This window comes from Ictalurus furcatus, chromosome 16 (genome assembly GCF_023375685.1).
Source record: "Ictalurus furcatus strain D&B chromosome 16, Billie_1.0, whole genome shotgun sequence".
In the NCBI taxonomy this organism is placed as follows: domain Eukaryota; kingdom Metazoa; phylum Chordata; class Actinopteri; order Siluriformes; family Ictaluridae; genus Ictalurus; species Ictalurus furcatus.
The window spans coordinates 27,265,778-27,286,700 of NC_071270.1; the positions used below are offsets into that span (position 1 = coordinate 27,265,778).

Below are 20,923 nucleotides of genomic sequence, written 5' to 3' on the forward strand. Positions count from 1 at the left end.
CCTTCTGACCCTAGGCTTTTTTGGCCTCGTCTCTGGGGAATTATGCTGTAAGCATTTTCTTCAGCTGGAAAAACTAGAGCGAAAAGGTGCAGTCCGTCGTTCTGCCCACCTGTGTGACGGCGTTAATGTTGTTGAGCACTGGGCTGGTATTTTCCTAATGAAACCTTTGTGTTGCCGTCTTATGGCTTCGTATTACTGTACTCTAAACCTGCAATTATGTGCGCTCGTGTTTACTAAACTCTAGCAACTACTTAGATGGAATTACAGGTGTTAGAAGTGCAGTAAGTGTCCCGTGTGACCTTTTGTACTCTCCCTCAATGAGCAAAACATGGATGGAAAGATGGAAAAGTTTGTGTGTGGAATGGTATGGCAAAGAATCCGCTAAAGGAAGAAGCTTAATGAGATCGAGAACACCAGTTGAAATGGGATCGTGTTTGAGAGAAATGCCCCAGTCTTGCGCTATTCACTTCCAAAGTCGAGATTTTCGAACGGCTCCAAATCTGGTAGTTTAATACCTGCTGGCGGAGACAATAGAAACAGTCAGAAATTCAAATGGTTTCCACTACAAACCATCTGCGAACAATTAAACCATTATCATTTATGGTCCTGAATGGTATCCACATACCACCACTAGAAGGCAACAAATTACCAGAAGAGACCCACAAGGACCGTTACACTTCCATTACATCCAATACAGTTTCAATTATAGACATTAAACCATTACAAATTCTATGAGTGTTTCAATTATTTTATTTTTTTATTTATTCAGGAGGTCCGTGTTGCTGAGTAGTTTCTCAATATGGCGACCTATAGGCTATAGAAGTTGGATACACTTGATGCGAAGTGTAATTTTAGTCGTACTGGATCTTTTCTTAGCAATTCACCAAGGTATTATAGATAAACATTGATATTACCAACAGTTTTGTCTTATTTCTAGCTTAGTTGTCACTTTATATAAGGTCATAAGGTCATGCTAGCTAGCTGAATTGTTTGCCTCAGTCATTAGCTAGCATAACATTGGTGTCCATGCTTAGCACAGGTCTACAAGCACATATTCATGAGTTGTACAATAGTAGTTTCTTTCATATCGATTCATATGGTTTTTTTTTATTGATTAATTTGTAGAAAAGGCAATGGACTGGTAAACCTCTTGATAGGTGTAAGGCCAGTGTTTCTATTAACGACTTAATTCACTCCATATGGAATCAAACCACAATTTTACTCATACTGAGTATTTTATTAGCAATTTGCTAAGACGTCTGAGGTAAAAGTTGATCTTTCTGATTGTTTTGCCCAATTTCCATTGTTATTCGGTCTTTACAATGTTTGTTTGTTTTCTTATTATAAAGACTTGGAACAGCTACGTGCTACCTCGGACCATATATTTTCAGTTGCCTAGCAACAGTGAGCTCACGAATTCAACTATTTGGACTTCCCATATTGAAATGTTGACATGTCGTGAATTGACAAATTACGTTTTAAAAAAATACTTATAGACTAAGTATCACCCAAGTATATACATCACATTTATTTATTATTATTATTTTTAGAAAGACACGTTTATATCCTTATTTTCGCAGGGATCATCATATACACAAATCCTCCAATAGGAACACAGCGTGCGTGCGTGCGCGCGCGCGTGTTCGCTGGCAGTTTTACCCGAGCCTTCCTTTCAGAGACATGATGTCGGACGCTGCTGCTACACGAAACACAGGAGAGTCGGGATTAAACGGTATGTACCGTCGCCTGTTTGACTCGTATTACCCCGTCATCCAGGTAGTGCGAAAGATAAGACTTTATCGTACCACACTTTGTGTTTTTTAGGACTTTTCAAGCGTCGCTTAATGTACAAAACGACGTTTGCTGAGTTCAAAACAACTTAACCCAAGCATTCCCTATAGCGGTCCCGACATGATTGACACCTGTCGTGACCAATAATAATGCGCGGAGTGTTAACGAGGCGGGACAATAGGAAAGATTGACAGTCTCCGAACGAATCATGACGGTGAACGCTGTGACGTGGCTCTGCTGAGCTTCATGTCAACAAGACGACTGAAAACATGAAGATTTATACTCTACATGAAAAAAAAACCTTTATAGTTTTGAAACCTTTTTTATTAGTATAATTAATAAACAAATAAAAATCCCAGTGCTTGAGAAAAGCCTAATTTCCAATTTAGCCAGCTTTATATAAAATGAGATATATTCCTTTAGTAAACATAATGTCAGCTCTATTTTCGCATTATTTCTAAATATATATATAAATTACAGTTACTTTTCAGGTCTGAAAGGCTTTTAAAATCTTTACAGCAGCTGCTTCCATCAGTAGTTTCATCTTTCTAATTTAAAACGTGTTGATATCGCGACATCTAGATTTTCAGTCAAAATCTCGTGTTGTCTCGCGAGATTTCGCCTGTAAGCATACAGGTGTACTACATAATATACAGTAGTAGGCATTGTAGTATGTGTATATTAGTGATCTGCAACAAATTCTCAAATGTTTTTGCAGTGTAAATTGTAAAATGTCACTTGAGCTACATTTAAGGGGGGGGGGAAAAATAGTGCAACAATATTGCAAATGAAATTACAAGACCAAAAAAAAAAAGAATGTAAAGAAGTAAGAGAGAGGGAAAAAATACACGGTTGTGTGTGTATGATATGAGGAAAAAAATGTCATCGTGATGTTCTGAAAATATTTCTATAATACACTATATTTCGATTTATATCGTGGCATAATTCATCACAATATTGATATCATATTGTCGTCTTGCCCTTACCACGTGTGTGTATTTGTTTGCACGTAATCGAGGACAGAATAGTCCACATACGATCTTGTTTTGTCTGAAAACCAGAAACATCGCCGTCTGTAATCTTTAGAGACGTCTAAAGGGGGGGCAAAAAACAAAAACTACTGAACACTCTTCATATTTAGACGTACTGTATAACACAATAATAATAATAAAGTTGTAATGAAATCCCGGTGTATGTTTGTAATCGTAGAGACGTAATTATCCTTATTTTATTATGTTGACGTGAATGAATTCTGTGTCCGAGTCCTAATACAGCTGGTATACAGTAAGACCTGGAAGCGTTTAGCGCGAGGCGGAGAGCCAGTCGTCATGCTCCCGCTAGCTGAGCACAAACCTGGCGTCGGAGAGACGCGAGGTTTGTAGATCGCTCTGGCTCCAGAGCTGGAAAGCTTTAAACGTGCGGGACGTGCCGAACGTTCTCCGAGAAATGGAAATCTGTCACGCCTCGGCCTTGCTGTGTGCTTAAATAATAATAATAATAATAATAAGCCATGACAGTTTTTTTTCCTCAGATTCTTTTAATAAAAAATGTAAGATGACATAAAAAAAAAAGTACATCTATTTTTGAAATTGTAATCATTTAAATCTATTTCGATTTTGACATTATCTTCCATCATAAAGCTGAAATTATCACCGTATCACCGTACGCCTTTCCTCCATCCAACATACACTGTACTATTGTCTCTTTACACGTTTGTCAGGATTTTTTCATGTCATATTTAATAGATGATAATAATAATAATAATCCGTGCTATCCGCCCTCTTCTGCATACACGACCTCACAGATACCCGTGGTTGGCTAGTGACGCTGTGATTGGCAGGTGAGAGAGCGTATGCCCCTCCTACTCAGTGGCACTGGCAGCTCAGTGCTTAAGACATTAGACGTCTGATCAGAAGGTCATGAGTTCAAATCCCAGCACCAGCGAGCTGCCACCACTGGGCCCCTGAGCGAGGCCCTTAACCCTCAGCTGCTCAGATGTATAAATGAGATGTACGTAAATCGCTCTGGATTAGAGCGTCTGCCAAAATACCATAAATGTCAACGATTTTTTTTTGATTTTTTAAACACCATAATTGAGATAGTTGAGAGGAGAGAAAAAGGTATCAGAGTTTCGCAGTAAAATTCGCATCTTCGTGCAGAATAAAGACGCCGCTGTGCTCGGAAAAGCGCGCAGAGTTTCATCATTCCCGTGAGACGTTAATCATGTGTTTTTATTTTCTTTCCCCGAAGTGTTTAGTTTAACCGAGATTCGGTTTTATTCCACTCGCTTCCAGAAATAGAGCCACACGTACGACCCGGGATGCAGGACTCACAGTTTTGGAATTATCCTGTCTGTCTCTTTCTGTCTGTCTCTCTCTCTCTCGCTCTCTCTCTGTGTACATGCGTTACGTGCCCTGTGGAAGAGGATTAGGCTGCGCTCCAGTGCTCAGCCCTCTTACCTAACCGCGCGCTCGAGTTTCCAGCACTTCAGAGCCTCTTTTCTCTTCAGTGCCAGCGTTTGTGTTTTTTAACGACCTCACTGGCCGACAGTTCTCCACGCCCTCAGGTTCGGCCGTTTTTAACCCGCGTAAACACCATAAAAGCGGTTTATCAGGTGACTTGTGTTGTAAAGAAGACGTCGGAGTTCCTCCTGTCGATATTTTCACAGAGCACAGTTTGCAGTCTGCTTTGTTTCGAGCAGACTTGATATTGATTTCCTTTTCCCAAGCTGGCGATTTTGAAGATATCGCGGTAGACGATGTAATCGTCCAGAACCAATGGCGTACAAACAAACAAACAAAAAGGGAAATGAGCATTTCCACCATTTCAGGTTGATGGAGATTGGAGGGGGTGTATTATTATTATTAGGTGAGCAGATGGTGGGGTTTTGAGGTGCTTTTACAGTAATGTGCTGTAAGAAACAACACAAACCCCTGAAACAGCACATTTTAGATGTAATCGGTTGTCGGATGTCCACATGGCTGACATTTTCTCTGCTCAAAGCGTTCGAACATCTGCGCCAGTGTATTCATCACTTCATCATCGTCATCATCATCATCATGTTTTCTCATGTCAGGAAAACGTACACAAGGCTTACGTCACACAGTAGCACATGGTTAATAATAATAATAATAATAATATACACGAGTATTATTACTTCGTGCTGTGAAAAAGTATTTGCGCCATCTTGATTTCTTCTGTTTTTGTGTACTTCTCATACTAAATAGTTTTATATCTTCAAACGCAGTACAATATAAAACCAAGGCAACCCGAGGCCCTGTTTACACTGGTGCCTTTTCGTTCTAAAATGAAAACGTTCCTCGCCCACGCTGGCGTTTCCGCCGCGTTTCAGAAACGATCTCCGTCCATGCTACACGACCGTAAAAGCATGTCACGTGACCAGTCGTGAACTGACTGGGCATGCGCATACGAGTGTAAACAGGAAGTCGGTTGCTAGTCCAAACCGGGATTCCGTGTAGGGCTTACGCCGCTCGAAATGAGATTTGTTGGCGATCGCTCTAATCGTAGCTCGCCTCTTGCGCGTGTAGCAGCTGCAGTGTTATATAATACAGAGTGGAACCGCACAACGGTGGCTAAGAATGACGAGAAAGCCAGCAAAGCTCGCGGTTCAGTCTCCGTGTTGTTGTGTATATGATTAAGGTAGCGTAACGGTCATGTGGTAGGGGCTTGACGAATCAGGGAAGGATACGCAGTGATCCAGAAGAACCAATCAGGGAGCGAATGTGAGCGAAGCCACGCCTTCGTTTTCAAAACGTTCTGGTCTGTTTTACCCTGAAACATGAGCCCGGAGATTTCAAACTAAAACGGGGTCTTCGGCGTTTCCGAAAGTCTCCGTTTATGAGAGTCTCCGTCTCTGTTCATCTGGGTCTCTGTCTCTGTTCGTCTGGGTCTCTGTCTCTGTTCGTCTGGGTCTCTGTCTCCGTCTCTGTTCGTCTGGGTCTCTGTCTCTGTTTGTCTGGGTCTCTGTCTCCTCTCTGTTCGTCTGGGTCTCTGTCTCTGTTCGTCTGGGTCTCTGTCTCCGTCTCCGTTCGTCTGGGAAAATCTTGGTTTGATTTGTCTCTTATTGCCCTGTTGCTTGTGTCTGCCACTGGAATTGCGTCCACACGTTGTTCCATGATTAAGTAAGCAGTGTGTAGTGGGTGAGCATTTTTGTCTTTCAGAAACCTGATGCAGATTGTGGTTTGATGGACAGAGGTTTGATTATTCACAACATTACTGTTGTGTCTTTTTTCAGGATGTTATGACTCAGCCGCTATCAGGTTCTGCTGCATCGCTATGTAAATCAGTGTAACATCCCATATCAGAGTGTTCAGCCTTCCAATCGGAGTGTGTGAGAGTGTGTGAGGATACGAGCTTCCTGCTTAGCTCATCAGATCTCAGTTCCAGAGCAAAGTCAACACACCCTGGAGTCACATGACCCCCACATGTTTACTTGGTTAAAGGAAGTCATGTGATTGTTTTTCCTGCTTATTTCTTAATCACCAGGAACACTGGATTTATTGCTGCAGTTGTGTCTCAGATAATCAACAGTGTGTGTGTGTGGAGGAGGGAGCCGGGGGGGGGGGGGGGGGGGGGGGGGATGGAGGGGTGGAGGGGTGGAGGGGTGGGGGAGCCAGAGGGGGGTTGTGTGTTCCTGACTGGGCTCACGTAAGGCTTTGGTTCAGATGTCAGAGAGTTTATAGAGGGAGGCAGTGAGAGGCATTTAACTTCCTTTCACCACGCTGTAAATAGAGTTCAGCTCAGCCAACACAGGGCTTATGGGAAATCCTCCTGTCCCCGTCCGTCTCTTTCTGTCTCCGTCCATTTTTGTCTCTGTTCGTATCTGTCTCTATCTGTGACTCTATCCGTCTTCGTCTTTCTCTCTGTCCATCTTTCTCTCTGTCCATCTCGGTCTTTGTCTCTGTCCATCTCGGTGTCTGTCCATCTCGGTCTTTGTCTCTGTCCATCTCGGTGTCTGTCCATCTTTGTCTCTGTCCATCTCGGTCTCTGTCCATGTTCGTCTTTGTCTCTGTCCATCTCGGTCTCTGTCCATGTTCGTCTTTGTCTCTGTCCATCTCGGTCTCTGACCATCTTTATCTCTGTCCATCTCGGTCTCTGTCCATGTTGGTCTTTGTCTCTGTCCGTCTCTCTCTGTCCATCTTTGTCTCTGTTTCTGTCCATGTTGGTCTTTGTCTCTGTCCATCTTGGTCTTTGTCTCGGTCCATCTCTGTCTCCATCTATCTTTGCCTCTATCTCTGTCCATCCTTGCCTCTGTCCATCTTTGTCTCCGGCTATGTTTGTCCATCTCCATCTGTCTCTGTCCAACTCTCTCTGTTCATCTTTGTGTCTGTCTGTCTCCGTACCCTTTTCGGGTATATACGGATCGTTTCTTTAAAGAAGTACTGGTCCACGCATCGTAAGCGAGAATCCTTCTTGGTGCAGCCCCAATCCCTTTAGTGCAGGAGTGATTAAGCACTTAAATCAGCAGGTGAGTTTTAACAGCTGGAGCTGAACAAAAGAAGACAAATATCTGCCTGCGGACTGACATCAGTGTTACAACACGGGTTTGCAAACAGTGTTGAAATCAACGTCTAAAAATAACCCAGCGCTGGCGTGCGAGCTTCTGCTGAACTCACGAGGAAGGAAGTCGCACAAGTGAAATGCATAACAAAAGATATTTGTTTCGATTTTTCTTCTCCAAGCCAGCGTGTATATTAACCGCTCATTCACGGAGTAAAAACGTGTTGCTATTTAACAAAGAGATGTGAAGATGCATAATTGTCGATATGGTGAAGTTTAAGGAAGGAGTCTCCAGTGTCAGGAAAACAGGAACTAACTTGTTTTGCAGACATTATTAAATAATAAGGAGAAATAAAACTCAGTAACTGGACTCTGTCACGCTTTTGAGATCCTAACGATGGCCCTTCGTTGGTCCGTGTTTATTTCCCGGTACCGTGTAGGATGTTCGCGACGTTTCTTTGCTTTCAGTTCTGATGTTTTTCCACGTTTTCCCGTCCTCAGGCTCATGGGTGGAGCTCGAGATGAACAAGAACTCCCCCGAGACGTCGCAGTCCGCCTCCCTGGGCACGTCCGGTTTGACCCAGGTTGTTGAAGAGGATGACGGGATAGTCGGGGGGCTGGAACACGTACCTTCTTCATCCTCCATCCATAACGGAGACATGGAGAAGATCCTGCTGGACGCACAGCACGAGTCCAGCCGCAGCAACTCCTCCTGCGACAGGTAGCGGAACAGTTCTGGGCTCGGGAAAACAACAACAACAACAACAGATTATCTGCATTGACCATTTTGAATTAGCATCACATATATCCCTCTCTGAAAAAGCAGTCGCATTAGCTTTCATTTCCTCATATTTAAATATAGACGTGCTAAACAACTTAAAACTTAAATGGTGCCTTTCGTTTGATCAAATATATTGGAACACGTGTATAGGGGTTTCGTGCTGCCCAGGTGTGTCCTGTTCGACTGATAGTTTAAATAATTAATAGCTCTGAACATCTACTCTTGGTTTGAGCCCTGGGTTTAACCTGTGAAGACTGTATTTGTTGTTAAAAAGGATAAACCAACATGAAGACCAGAGAGCTGTGTACGGGAGAAAAGCAAGCCACTGGGGATAGCCGGTACAACAATGTGTTCACATTTTCACAGATGTAGTGCATTATTAATAATACTTGGATGAGGTGCTGAAAACGTGGAACGCCAGACACCTTTTGTACTCTGAAATTCCGAAATTAACCCGGTTGTTTCCGTCCCGCAGTCCACAACGTCCCCGCAGTCCTCAGGATGAAGGTCAGATCAGCTTCGACGTGGACAGAGGAGAAACCCAGGTACTCTTAGACCGAATTTCCCTCTCTCCGATTCACGTGCGTCGACCATGAGTACAGCTAAAAAGGTCTCGTTTACCAGCAAACAGGTATAAAAATGTATTGTTTTCTGCGAATATACGCACAAAAAACTCAAACTCGCGTTTTTGGCTGCAACAATCACACAAAAAAACCCAACCAGCACAAATTTAGCAGATTGTCCAGAACATGGTAAGAGTAACACTGACGGAGAGAACGTTGTGTAAAATGAGTAGCAAAAAAAAGCTTTCGTAAAAAAATTGCTACGCTACCGGTCAAAGGTTTAAACACACTCGGTCTTTATTTTTATTTTCCGCATTTTAGAATAATAATAATAAAGTCATCAAAACTCTGGAGTAACACAAATGGAACTATGGGAATTATGTAAAATCCTAAATAAATCAGAATAATTTCATATTTTAGCATCTTCAAAGTCGACGCCCTCTTCGCCGAGAATTTCCAGAAATGTATTCTTGGCATTTTCTCAACAGATTTCTTGAGGAATTTCCCTGAGATGATTTTTAAACAGTATTAAACGAGTTCACACCGACGCCGGACTCTTATCAGCTGCTTTTCGGAAAATATTTCCCACCGAGTCGTCCGTATAAAAAAAAAAAAAAAAAAAAAAAAAAAAAAAAAAAAAAAAAACCCAAAAAACTTTTTTTTTGTAAATAAATTAGACAAAATTTTTTTTTTGTAAATAAATTAGACAAAAATTTTTTTTTTGTAAATAAATTAGACAAATTTTTTTTTTTTGTAAATAAATTAGACAAAAAATTTTTTTTGTAAATAAATTAGACAAAATTTTTTTTTTTTTGTAAATAAATTAGACAAAAAAATTTTTTAATAATGAAAGAAATGAATACGTCAGCACGATGATATTGCTCTCTACGACACCGATTTCGAACATTTAATCACACACCTTCAGGTCAAAAGATTTTTAAGATCATGAGAAACATTTCATTCTCCAAACTTTTAACCGGTTGTGTATATCAATTTGCAGATATGATGCAATTTATGGCATTATTCGGTATCGTTACCTGACAGGATTGGAGCCGATATTATTATTACAGACATTATTATTATTATTATTATTATTATTATTATTATTATTTTATATAAAGTGAATAACGTGCATTGTAAATCTGTAGATGCGCCAGAGTTATAATAAAAACAGCATATAGAATAATTTTAGAAAGCTGTGATCTAGTTTTGTGTGAATTATCTGTAATTGTGTGTGTGTGTGTGTGTGTGTGTGTGTGTGTGTGTAGGAGGCACTGGAGAAGCTGAGGGATGATGAAATTCTGATGAAGGACTCGGACTGGGTGGCCGACTGGTCCAGCAGACCTGAGAATGTTCCTCCCAAGTGTGTGACTCTGCTTTTTTTTTTTTTAAAGAATTATTTATTTATTTATTTATTTATTAAAATATTATTAAAATTCCCTTTTTTATTACATGTCTAAAAATCTATATCTAAAAAGTGCAGTTGATTTATCGCTTTAATGTCGTACAATGACTAAAAACAAACTGTTTTTTTGTTTTGTTTTGTTGCGTGTCTGTGGCAGGGAGTTCCATTTCCGACACCCTCGGAGAGCCGTCACGCTCAGCATGCGTAAAACTGGAGCCATGAAGAAAGGAGGGATCTTCTCTGCCGAGTTCCTCCGAGTGTTCCTCCCCTCGCTGCTGCTCTCACACTTACTGGTCCTGGGGCTCGGGTGAGCACTTAAATTATACGCAGACACGCCGTCCACTTTATTAGGAACACCTGTACACCTGTACGTTCAACCAACAACAGTAACAGGGGAAACATCTGGATATTGGAGCAATTCGGAAAACTAGATGTCGGTCGTTTGTGATGATCATTTGTTGCTCTCTCTCTCGCTCTCTCTCTCTCTCTCTGACAGGGTGTACATCGGGAAGAGGTTGACGACACCCCCTGCCAGCTCATTTTAAGCGTCGACGTGAAGACGCTCCTCAGCCGTGGCTCGTGTGGATTTGAGAGAATGTCGCATTTTGTACAAGAAACGTAGCCCCCCCCCCCCCCCCCCCGCTCGCCCCATAATCACTTACTTTTAGTCACCGTTCTCCTCTCTCCTTTTATATCGGTACAATCCATTTCTGCATCGCTCGGCCTGGAAAGTGCCATAAGAGACCAGGAGGAAGTTAAACGCTCTATATCCTCTCCCCTCCCCCTCCTTTCCCTCTATTCTGTATTGTCAGGAGTTGTGATTACAGTTGTGTCGTGTGTTCAGTGTTGTGGACGTGGATACAGAGGGGGCAGAGTTTAAACCGAACACCGAACCTTAAAATATTCCACTCACGAAACCCGTAAAAAAATAATACTAATAATAATCATTTTTAAATCGGGGGTCAATTAAAGTAAGTACATCAGCTTGCAGGTCTCGTAGATATTGCTTTATAGCTCGTTGAGGTATTTTGGATTTATTTAGCCGTTTAAAAAAAAACAAAAACAAAAAAACCATTTTAAACTCGGTGTATTCTCTGGACTCCTTTCGCAGCGCAGTGAGTGAAACCATTATCGCTTCTGCGTTTTTATTTTTCATTATAATACACACACACACACACACATGCTAATCCAGCAATTCTGGTAATTAACGATGTCCTTAATTATCCTGATCAAACCAGCACAAAATCTCACGAACCAGCAACACTACTGAGACAGAAACGAAACTAGACCCCGCACCAGTAGGGGGCGCCTACCTAAGTGCCGCTTTTAAATGCAGTCCAAAATGAAACATTGAAATGAATGCGACTTATTCGTTATGATGCGGCCTTTTAATTTTATTATTCCAATTCGGAGCATTTTTTTTTTCCGGAAAAGACCGTACGTGTGTGTGAGACCCAGATGTTGGGCGTGGGCGAGACCTGTTACATGTGAAGTGTGTAAATGTTACCGCGTGATGTATTTAAATTTGTGTGCGAGTAGATCGGAGTGGGACGAAGTCTGCGGTCGTGTCCGTTGTGTTTGTGTCGCTTCACTGTTTTTTTTTTTTTTTTCTTTGTCGCTTTCCGTTTTCATTTCTCTTCTCCGTTATCGGACATTTCTTGTGCTCCAAAACCTAGCTCCACTTGCAAGTGGCTTGTCGCAATGAAGCAGTGAAGTAGTGTTATTTGGGTGGGGAAAAAAACCCTACACATTTTGTCGAGACTGCAAATTAGCGGCTAATCCGTACGTTTCGTTATTCGGTTCTTCAGCGTTAAAGATTAAAGATATCGTGAGGGGGAAAAATATCTTTTCCAGACCAGTCCTTACACTCGGCCTTCAGGGTTCCTGACATCAAGCAGACAAAAGGGTCTAAATCAAGGGTTCTTGACCTTGTTATTTAAAAATAAATACATATACAGAGTACAGATTATTATTTTTATTTATTTTAATATATATATTTTTTTTCTTCCCACCCATAGAACCCATTTTTAATCAGATTGTCATTAGATCAGAGTCGACGTTATTTACAGATGCAGTAACTTTCATACTTGTGGATTGTCATGTCCACTACTTATAATAAAACAAAAAATAAAAGTGCAGACCCCCTGTCTACGCTTCAGACCCCTCTTTTAGAACCAGGGCTCAAGATATAAGCCATTGGGGGTTTTTTTTATTAAATTATTATTTTTGTTTCCATGGTGAGTAATTTGAATGATCTTGGAGTAACCCTGGAGTAATCCAGTGAGTAAACCACGCCCTTATCAGATATAACGTGAATGTGTTTCAGCCAATCAGATCGCGTGGTTGGAACTAACTGTCTTTATGTCACGACGTCCGGTTAAGGCTGATGTATAATACGCGTATGTGTACGCGAGACGGCTGCCGCACGTATCCTGAGGTATAACGCCACGTGACGCGGTCCGCACCTGAATAAACGAACTAGCGTCGTGTCCCAGATCGCACGCTTGTGTCTTTATCCAGACCGTTATAATCCAGTACTAAGAGTTTTCCTATTACAGTTAGTGTTTGAATTAAAAAAAAAATATCAAAGGGATATTTTGAGTACCAGTCTAGGATTCAGGATTTTTTTTTTAGATTAGTAAATATTTCTGGATGTTCAATAAGGGGTTTTACGCAGATCATGACGACAATCACAAAGACGGCAGAGAGAAACCGTAGTAGCAGACAGTCAAGTCGGGTCAAATTCTCTTCATTTTCCGCCGCACGACGACAAACAAGCTCCTCGTCCCCAGAGGATACACCGGTCTTCTATTTCATCCGCATTACCGAGAATAGCTTTAGTTAGCTAAATTCTAAAATTAGCTGATTCTAGCTAGGACGGGTAAGCGCGTTGTCCTGGCGACGGCGTGCGTGACGCATTTGAACGTATAAGAACTGAAGACTCTGGTCAGCGCTTTTTGTGAAAGCAGCCTTGTAATTGAGCTGCATTTAATACGACTCCGCCCTCTAGGCTCCGCCCCAAAGACTAGAGATGAAATTGTACTAGAATGATAATACAGTCCCACGTTAAAATGAAATGTTTGATCATGGACCGTCTTTTGGTCTGGAACGGAAACGTATTTCTCCTCAGACGAACAGCATTTCTCGACTGAAACTATTCAGTTAGTTAGTAAGTAACGCTTCCTCTGTCTCGCGGAGCGTGATTACTGAATATACAATGATTCATTCAAAACGTGAGCTAAAAACCGGAACGTTTAAAGCGAGTACGGATCACACTTCAGCTCGCAGCTTGGCAAGATTTACACTTCCAATCCGATCAAATGCCATATCAGGCATGATATGGGGCAGCAGTACAAGGATGACTGTATTTCCTCCATAGCCTTCAGTCGTCGATCATAATAACGAGTAAGTCTTGGAGCATGCTCTCAGGTACTGTAGATAGTTTACTCGTATCAGGGGTTACTGATCAGAAGGTCGGGGGTTCAAGCCCCAGCACTGCCAAGCTGCCACTGTTGGGCCCTTAAGCAAGGCCCTTAACCCTCTCTGCTCCAGGGGGGGCGCTGTATCATCTCTGACCCCAACTTCCTGACATGCTGGGGTATACGAAGAAAAGAATTTCACTCTGCTGTGACCAATAAAGACTCGTTATCATCTGTAATTTCTGTAACTATTTCACTTTTATTTCAGCATAGTCCTCGTACATGTTTAGGGTTCTTCAAAGCTTCTTTAAGGATCCATAATGTTCCTTCGATTAAAAAAAAAACCCTTTCAGAACCTCTGAGTGCACGTAGCCACGTTTTCAGATAGTTTGCGTGATCGACACATTGTGTCTTAAAGCAACATTGTGACGTTTTTCACAATTGTCCTCCGTTTTGTTTTATTCCTCCTATAAGACCTCCTCATCACTCGGTCTCTCCTTCACCATTTCGCGTAAGTGCTCACGCCCCCGTGTGCACCGCCACGTTCCTGTTACTTTCCGTTGATGGGATTCTTTCTTTTCTTGTTTTTTTTTTTTTTTTTTGTCTTTCTTTTTTACCGCTTTTGTAGCTAGAGATAATGAGTTGAATTTGTCGGATTGTTTAGATTGTGGCCGAGCTAAAGCTTACAGCGAGTTGCTTTGGGGCGTGGAGAAACCTCTTTCACAGATTACCCCTGTCCGTGGACAATTCGGATCGTTTTGACATTAAATTTAAAGAAGAAATCATGTTTGTTTGTTTGTTTTTATTGATTGATTTATTTATTTTGAGAGGGTGGGGTTGGGGTAGTTATTACTTTAGTATGCACATTGTTTTCTAAAAATAATTAATAAATAAATAAATAAATAAATAAATAAATAAAAGTCTGCAACTCCTTACCTTAAAAAAAAAAGTCAAATAAAATTAAAATTCAGTGTTAAGGTTTTATCATATACGGTACCTGGAACTGAAATGGATTTATTCCGAATTTTATACGATGAATCTATATAAAACAAGCCCTAATATTGAAATTGAAAATATATACACTACACAGTATAGGCAAAAGTTTTTGGACACCTGACTGAGACACTAATGTGTGTTTTTTTTTTTCCTCCAGATTTAGTCACACTTTTGCTGTTATAATGCGCTCCACTCTTCCAGGAAGGATTAACGCTAGATTTGAGGGCGTGGCCGTGGGGATTTGTGTTCATTCAGACGTTCCACAAGAGCGTTAGTGAGGTCGAGGTCAGGCGCTGATGTTGACTTGAGGAGGCTCCAGTTCCAGTTCATCCCGAAGGTGTTCAGTAGGGTTGAGTTCAGGACACCTCGAGTTCTTCCAGTCACACACCATGGAGCTATCATGGGGCTGGCTTTGTTGCACAGGGACACCTTCATGATGGAACAGTGTCTGGGCTTCTTAGTTCCCGTGAAGGTAAATTCTAACGCTACAGTGTTCTGTACAATTTTGACCTTCCTGCTTTGTTGAAGAAGCATGTGTGGGTGTCACGGTCAGGTGTTCACACTTCACCTGTGTTCACATCTTTATGCAACACACTTGGTCAGTAGCTGAGTTTATGGCTGTGAGTTTATTGCTCTATTTTGCCCCCTAGCGGACTAACAGAGTGTATTACAGTCTACAAGATGATTTTAATGTAGAGTGTAAATTGTATGGTAGAACCTTCTTCTTAAGTAACAGCTAAAAGGAAAATGGATGGAGTTAATAGGAAGAGGAATGTACATCTAAATCCACCGAGTCCTGACAGTCCTGAAATAAAATTAGGCAATTAGAATATATATATATATTTTTATTCTCAGGGTAAATGGAAATGAAGTCGATTTGAAATGGATGAAAATTATTTGATATGAAATGCAATGTAAAGTAAAGATATTCTGTTTCTTAGAAAGTATATGAGGTCTTCGTAAAATGATTTCAGCCCAAATATCATCGTGTGTCTAGTTCTGAAACCAATAAAACCAGTGAGTCGTTTGGGAGCCGAAAGAGTCGACTCATATTGCTGAGCTGAGTCAAACGATTTGACTCACTGACAAATTTTTTTTTCAATAAAACCAGAATTCCCAATCAGTACTAGCTTTCCATTCTCAGTGATCTACTCTGCCCTCTAGTGGGTAAGATGAGAAGTAAAAGGTGTGTCCATGTCTGGCTTTAAGACCTGAGAAGTGCAGAGAGACAAAAGCTGATGAATCTGATGAGTCAGTACGCTCTGTCCGAGCTGGAAATACAACACGCATGCAAGAATCCATCAGGAACACGGATCACTTACTCGGGAGTGAGTTCTAACCGCATAAAACCGACGATATGTTCTCAGAGCTCAATAAGTCGTTGCTTCTTCATTGGAATTATTTCCTGATGTTTCCCTCCATAAATAAAATTTTTTTTAAAAACTGACCACCATTATGTATTTTATAATCTAGGAAGAAAGCCCAGTGAGACACACCCAGAAATATCTAATCACACACTAATACAATCATCCAGCCAGATCCCGGTGACCTATGACATCAGCGGCAGGAGTGGGAGGAGCTAAACTCATGGGTTGCTCCGTCCTGATAGGCTGAAACACATGTTCTGATGCTCTCTAAGGGAAGGCGGTGTGGGACGTGTTGTAATAAGCAGGATTTATGAGGCAGTATGATGAGATAATATCGAAATTGTGATGTATGACATCACAGTATGCTTTTCCGAGCTACTTGGTAATGATAACTGCAGTCGTAAGGATATACTTCATTGGTATGTGGTGTGTGTTAAAATATACACGTTCTAATAAAGAAACTCAGCGCTCTGCCTGGTTTTCAGTAATAAGTTTGAACGTGGGAAATAAATTAGCGTTTCCTTCAGAAGGTGTTGATTTATTCTCTGTAACAGCGGCTCTGAGAGTTCTACAGGTTTGTATTAATGCGCTCGTTCGAACACGTTATCGTTTCTATAGTAACAGCTCGTGTTCAGGGACCCGCACGGCAGACGCTCCACGTGAACGGGTTTATTAAAAACTCGTCGCCGTGGTGACGTTTTCTATCATGTTTACGGAAGACGTCTCCAGTGCCAATGCCACTTCTGTCGCAGTCAGAGGTAAGTTCAGTTTCTCCTCTCATAACCTCATACCAGTGGTGCGTGTGAACACACGTACACAAGAACCTTTGCACAAACTCGTGTGGCCGTCATATAACGTTAACATCATTCCCTGGAAACTTCTAAACAAGTTCCTAAAAGTTTGGAGCGTTGAGGAACCCTGGCGGTTACCTGACGTCCATAGAACCACGGTTGCATACATAACAGAACTTTCTTTTTTTCTGACAGAGGAGTTTAAGCGTTTAAGCCAACCAGGACAGCCAGGAACCTTTTGATGGCAGCTTGACCTTCACGGACCACATTTCAACAACTGCATGGTTCTGTAGGTTCATCCTGTACAACATCAAGAGAATCAGACCCTACCTCACCGAACAGGCTACACAGATACTAGTCCAAGCTCTTGTCATCTCAATACTGGACTACTGCAACGCACTACTCTCGGGTCTCCCAGCCAGCTCCATCAAACCCCTTCAGATGATTCAGAATGCAGCAGCGTGCCTCGTCTTCAACCAGCCCAAGAGAACCCACATCACACCCCTCTTCATCTCCCTCCACTGGCTTCCTGTAGCCGCTCGTATCAAATTCAAGGCCTTGATGCTCACCTACAAGACCTTGTCTGGAACAGCGCCCCCTACCTCAACTCTCTCCTGAAGGTTTACGTTCCCTCACGCAATCTGCGATCAATCCATGATCGACGCTTAGTAGTACCTACTCAGCGTGGCTCAAGGTCCCTTTCAAGAACCTTCAAACTAACTGTCCCTCAGTGGTGGAATGAACCTCAATCCAACCTCAATCCGGACCACAGAATCTCTCACCATCTTCAGAAAACAACTAAAGACCCAGCTCTTCCGTCAACACCTAACCAAACCCTAAAATGCCAACCCCCACACTATTTAATAAATAAATAAATAAACTTACTCTGTGCACGTTGCTTCTCTAGAACTCTATAGCTCTTGTACGGTAGCACTACTTGTATCGTTCTCCGCTTGATATATCGCTTCGCTTGTACTTCCGCATTTGGAAGACGCTTCGAATAAAAGCGTCCGCTACACGTATAAACATAAATGAAAATGTTTGACAAGTTTGTTAGCTTCGGAAAAGAGAAACGAGACAGGCTGCTGAAGGAGCGAGTGTTATAGCTGCCGTAACGTAAGCGAGGACATGCAGGAACTCGCTTTCACAATGTTAAGTGTAATTATTAATAAGATTTGAGAAAGTATGCAGTGTTATTACGTAATAGAATAATGGAACGGATGGCCAAATGTTGTAGTGTGAGTGGAATGAAACGGTTCGGAATCAACGCGAAATCTGTCGTCGGTTATTTTCCCTTCACAGCACGATGCAGAGAGAATGATTTCTTCATTCATTTGTTTTGTTTATCTGGAGACTTAAAGCATGCTTCTAATAACACGTCACACCATCACAAGATCACTGGACAAACAGCATGGGTGCAGCAGTTAGTGCTGGGACCACTAATTTGCGGGTCATTTATGATTCCAACTGATTGTGTGTGTGTGTGTGTGTGTGTGTGTGTGTGTGTGTGTGTGTGTGTGTGTGTGTTATGGCTTGTAGAATATGTAAGCAATAATGTGTGTGTGTGTGTGTGTGTGTGTGTGTGTGTGTGTTATGGCTTGTAGACTGTGTATGCAATAATGTGTGTGTGTGTGTGTGTGTGTGTGTGTGTGTGTTATGGCTTGTAGACTGTGTATGCAATAATGTGTGTGTGTGTGTGTGTGTGTGTGTGTGTGTGTGTGTGTTATGGCTTGTAGACTGTGTATGCAATAATGTGTGTGTGTGTGTGTGTGTGTGTGTGTGTGTGTGTGTTATGGCTTGTAGACTGTGTATGCAATAATGTGTGTGTGTGTGTGTGTGTGTGTGTGTTATGGCTTGTAGACTGTGTATGCAATAATGTGTGTGTGTGTGTGTGTGTGTGTGTGTGTGTGTGTGTTATGGCTTGTAGACTATGTAAGCAGTAATGCGTGGGTGTGGGTGTAGGTGTGTGGAATGGCTCGCGCGGTGCTGAACGGACAGCGCCCTGGGCGGGGCAGCGCGCGCCACCGCGGACACGCAGCCCCGACATCAAGTTAACGCAAACTTTCCCCGCGTTCATGCTTGTATTTTAGTTGCACCGTGTGTTATAATTCTCTCCAGATGTGCGGTGCGTGTGAGCGCCGGTAATCCGCCGGAGATCGATCACGCGGTCAGGCAATCACACAATCGCGCGCGCGTGCGTGCGTGCGGGGGGGACGGCCACGGTGGTCAGACAGAGCAAAACAAAAGGAGCTGCACCATAAATCAATCCGGGAGGAAGTGGATCAGAGATCAGAAGCTTGGACGCGTCCGTGACTGCGTGAAAGCGCAGCACTTCCGGATAAGAAGCTGTGCGTGGACATCTTCCCGCAGCTCCCAGGCGCATCCTGATCAGATCTGCTGCACGGTAACGCACACCTATATTTTCTCCTAAGGCGTGACATTTGCGTCGGGGTTTGCATTAAAGCGCGTGCTTGTCCTATGATCGAAACTAAACCGTGCATGTGCACGAGCTGAGAATATAAATATATATATATATATATATGGCTTTAGTCGCGTGCAACATATAACCAGAATATGAGGATGAGATTCGCATGCAGTGTTTTTATTTATTTATTTATTTATTTAATAAAGAAGTTTAATCCTGGTTGTCAGTAGCGTTAGCAGTGGTGGTGGTGGTGCGGTTTAATTCCACCCTGAACACTGAGTCACTCCTCCACTCCTCCACTCCTCTGTGCATTTCATTTCAGTCCTGAGAACCAGAGCCTTCACTTCACCTGAGCTTCCAGTCTGAGCCATGTCCATGTACAGAGACACAGCCGATTTGTCCCGGAGTTCCCCGACCCCCAGGCTGTGTGGAGTGCTGTGTCCGCTCGACTCGCTGTGGACCGACGGGAAGAAGATGGAGGGGCAGCAAAGGAGCACGAACACGGACAACAGGAAGGTGGAGATCCGCAGGAGCGCTGGCAAAGAGCTGCTGCAGAACCTCAATGACCAGGTACCAGACTCCCTCTGTCCATCCATCCACCCATCCCTCCATCTGTCCATCCCTCCATCCACCCATCCCTCCACCCATCCCTCCACCCATCCCTCCATTTGTCCCTCCCTCCACCCATCCCGCCATCTGTCCATCCCTCCACCCATCCCTCCATCTGTCCATCCCTCCACCCATCCCTCCATCTTCAAATGGTTTCCTCAAATTCAACTGAAAATGCAACTTATAATGATTTCTCCAGTTTTAAAATTATTCACCCCCCTGAATAGAATCCCTCACAACAGCACAGATATGCAGAACAGGTGTTTTCTCAAGCACACCTGATGTTAAACTAATCAAGGGCTTCATTAGCTGCAGCAGGTGTGCTTGAGCTGGAACACATGAAATACCTGAACTGGCTAGGGGCAGAAAATGTATGAAATACCTGGACAGGGCAGAAAAAGGAAGCTATCAACAGCTGCAAGCAGATTTGTGAGAAGGCAGGTTGTGAAAGACACTCGAGTGACTGTAAAAGACCTGCAGCAAGACCTGGTGTAACAGACACTGAGGTTTCAGTGAGCACAGTAAGGCGCGTACTAAACTCAGAAAGTCTCCATGCCAGAACTCCAAGACGTTCAGCACTACTGACCCAAAAGCACAAGAAAAGTCGCTCAGAATCATATAAATAATCCACAGAAGTTTTGGGATTGTGTTCTGTGGAGCGATGAAACAAAACTGGACCTTTTCAGCACGATGGATCAGCGGTATGTCTGGAGGAAGAAGAATGAAGAAAGAACACTCTGTCCACAGTCGAGCATGGTGGGGGCTCGGTGATGCTCTGCGGCTGCTTTGCATCCTCTGGCACTGGAAACCTGCAGCGTGTGGAAGGTGAGATGGATTCATTGAAGCATCAGGAAATCCTAGGAGAAAACCTCATGCCATCTGTGAGGAAGCTGAAGCTTGGGAATCATTGACTCATGAGGAACGGGTTAAGATTCCTCAGGAACGCTGCAGAAGCTCTGCATCTCGTTTACAGCAGGTCATAACAGCAAAAGGTGCTCTACTAAGTACTAAAGATGCTCGTCATGAAGGGGGTGAATAATTTTGAGACTGGGGAAATCATTATAAGTTGCATTTTCAGTTGAATTTGGGGAAACCACTTGAATCATTCGTCGTGTTGAACTATTTCAATCGCTTTGATTTGATTTGTTCATCGCAAACCGCTGCAAGTCTGTACATTTTAATCAATAAACCTGATTTGCAGTGGGGGTCGAATCATTTTGATTGCAACTCTATCTATCTCTCGATCTATCTATCTA

General features: G+C 42.6%; 1 protein-coding gene across 1 annotated transcript; it reads left to right on the forward strand.

Annotated features, from left to right (window-relative positions):
* Positions 1 to 1,483: 1,483 nt before the first annotated feature.
* On the forward strand, positions 1,484 to 14,262 carry LOC128620116 (BCL2/adenovirus E1B 19 kDa protein-interacting protein 3-like). Its single transcript, XM_053644795.1, has 6 exons — positions 1,484 to 1,732; positions 7,813 to 8,032; positions 8,568 to 8,637; positions 9,924 to 10,018; positions 10,218 to 10,367; positions 10,557 to 14,262. Exons 1-6 carry the CDS (start codon positions 1,681 to 1,683, stop codon positions 10,603 to 10,605), a joined length of 636 nt encoding a protein of 211 aa, XP_053500770.1. The 5' UTR covers positions 1,484 to 1,680; the 3' UTR covers positions 10,606 to 14,262.
* The last annotated feature ends 6,661 nt before the right edge of the window (positions 14,263 to 20,923 follow it).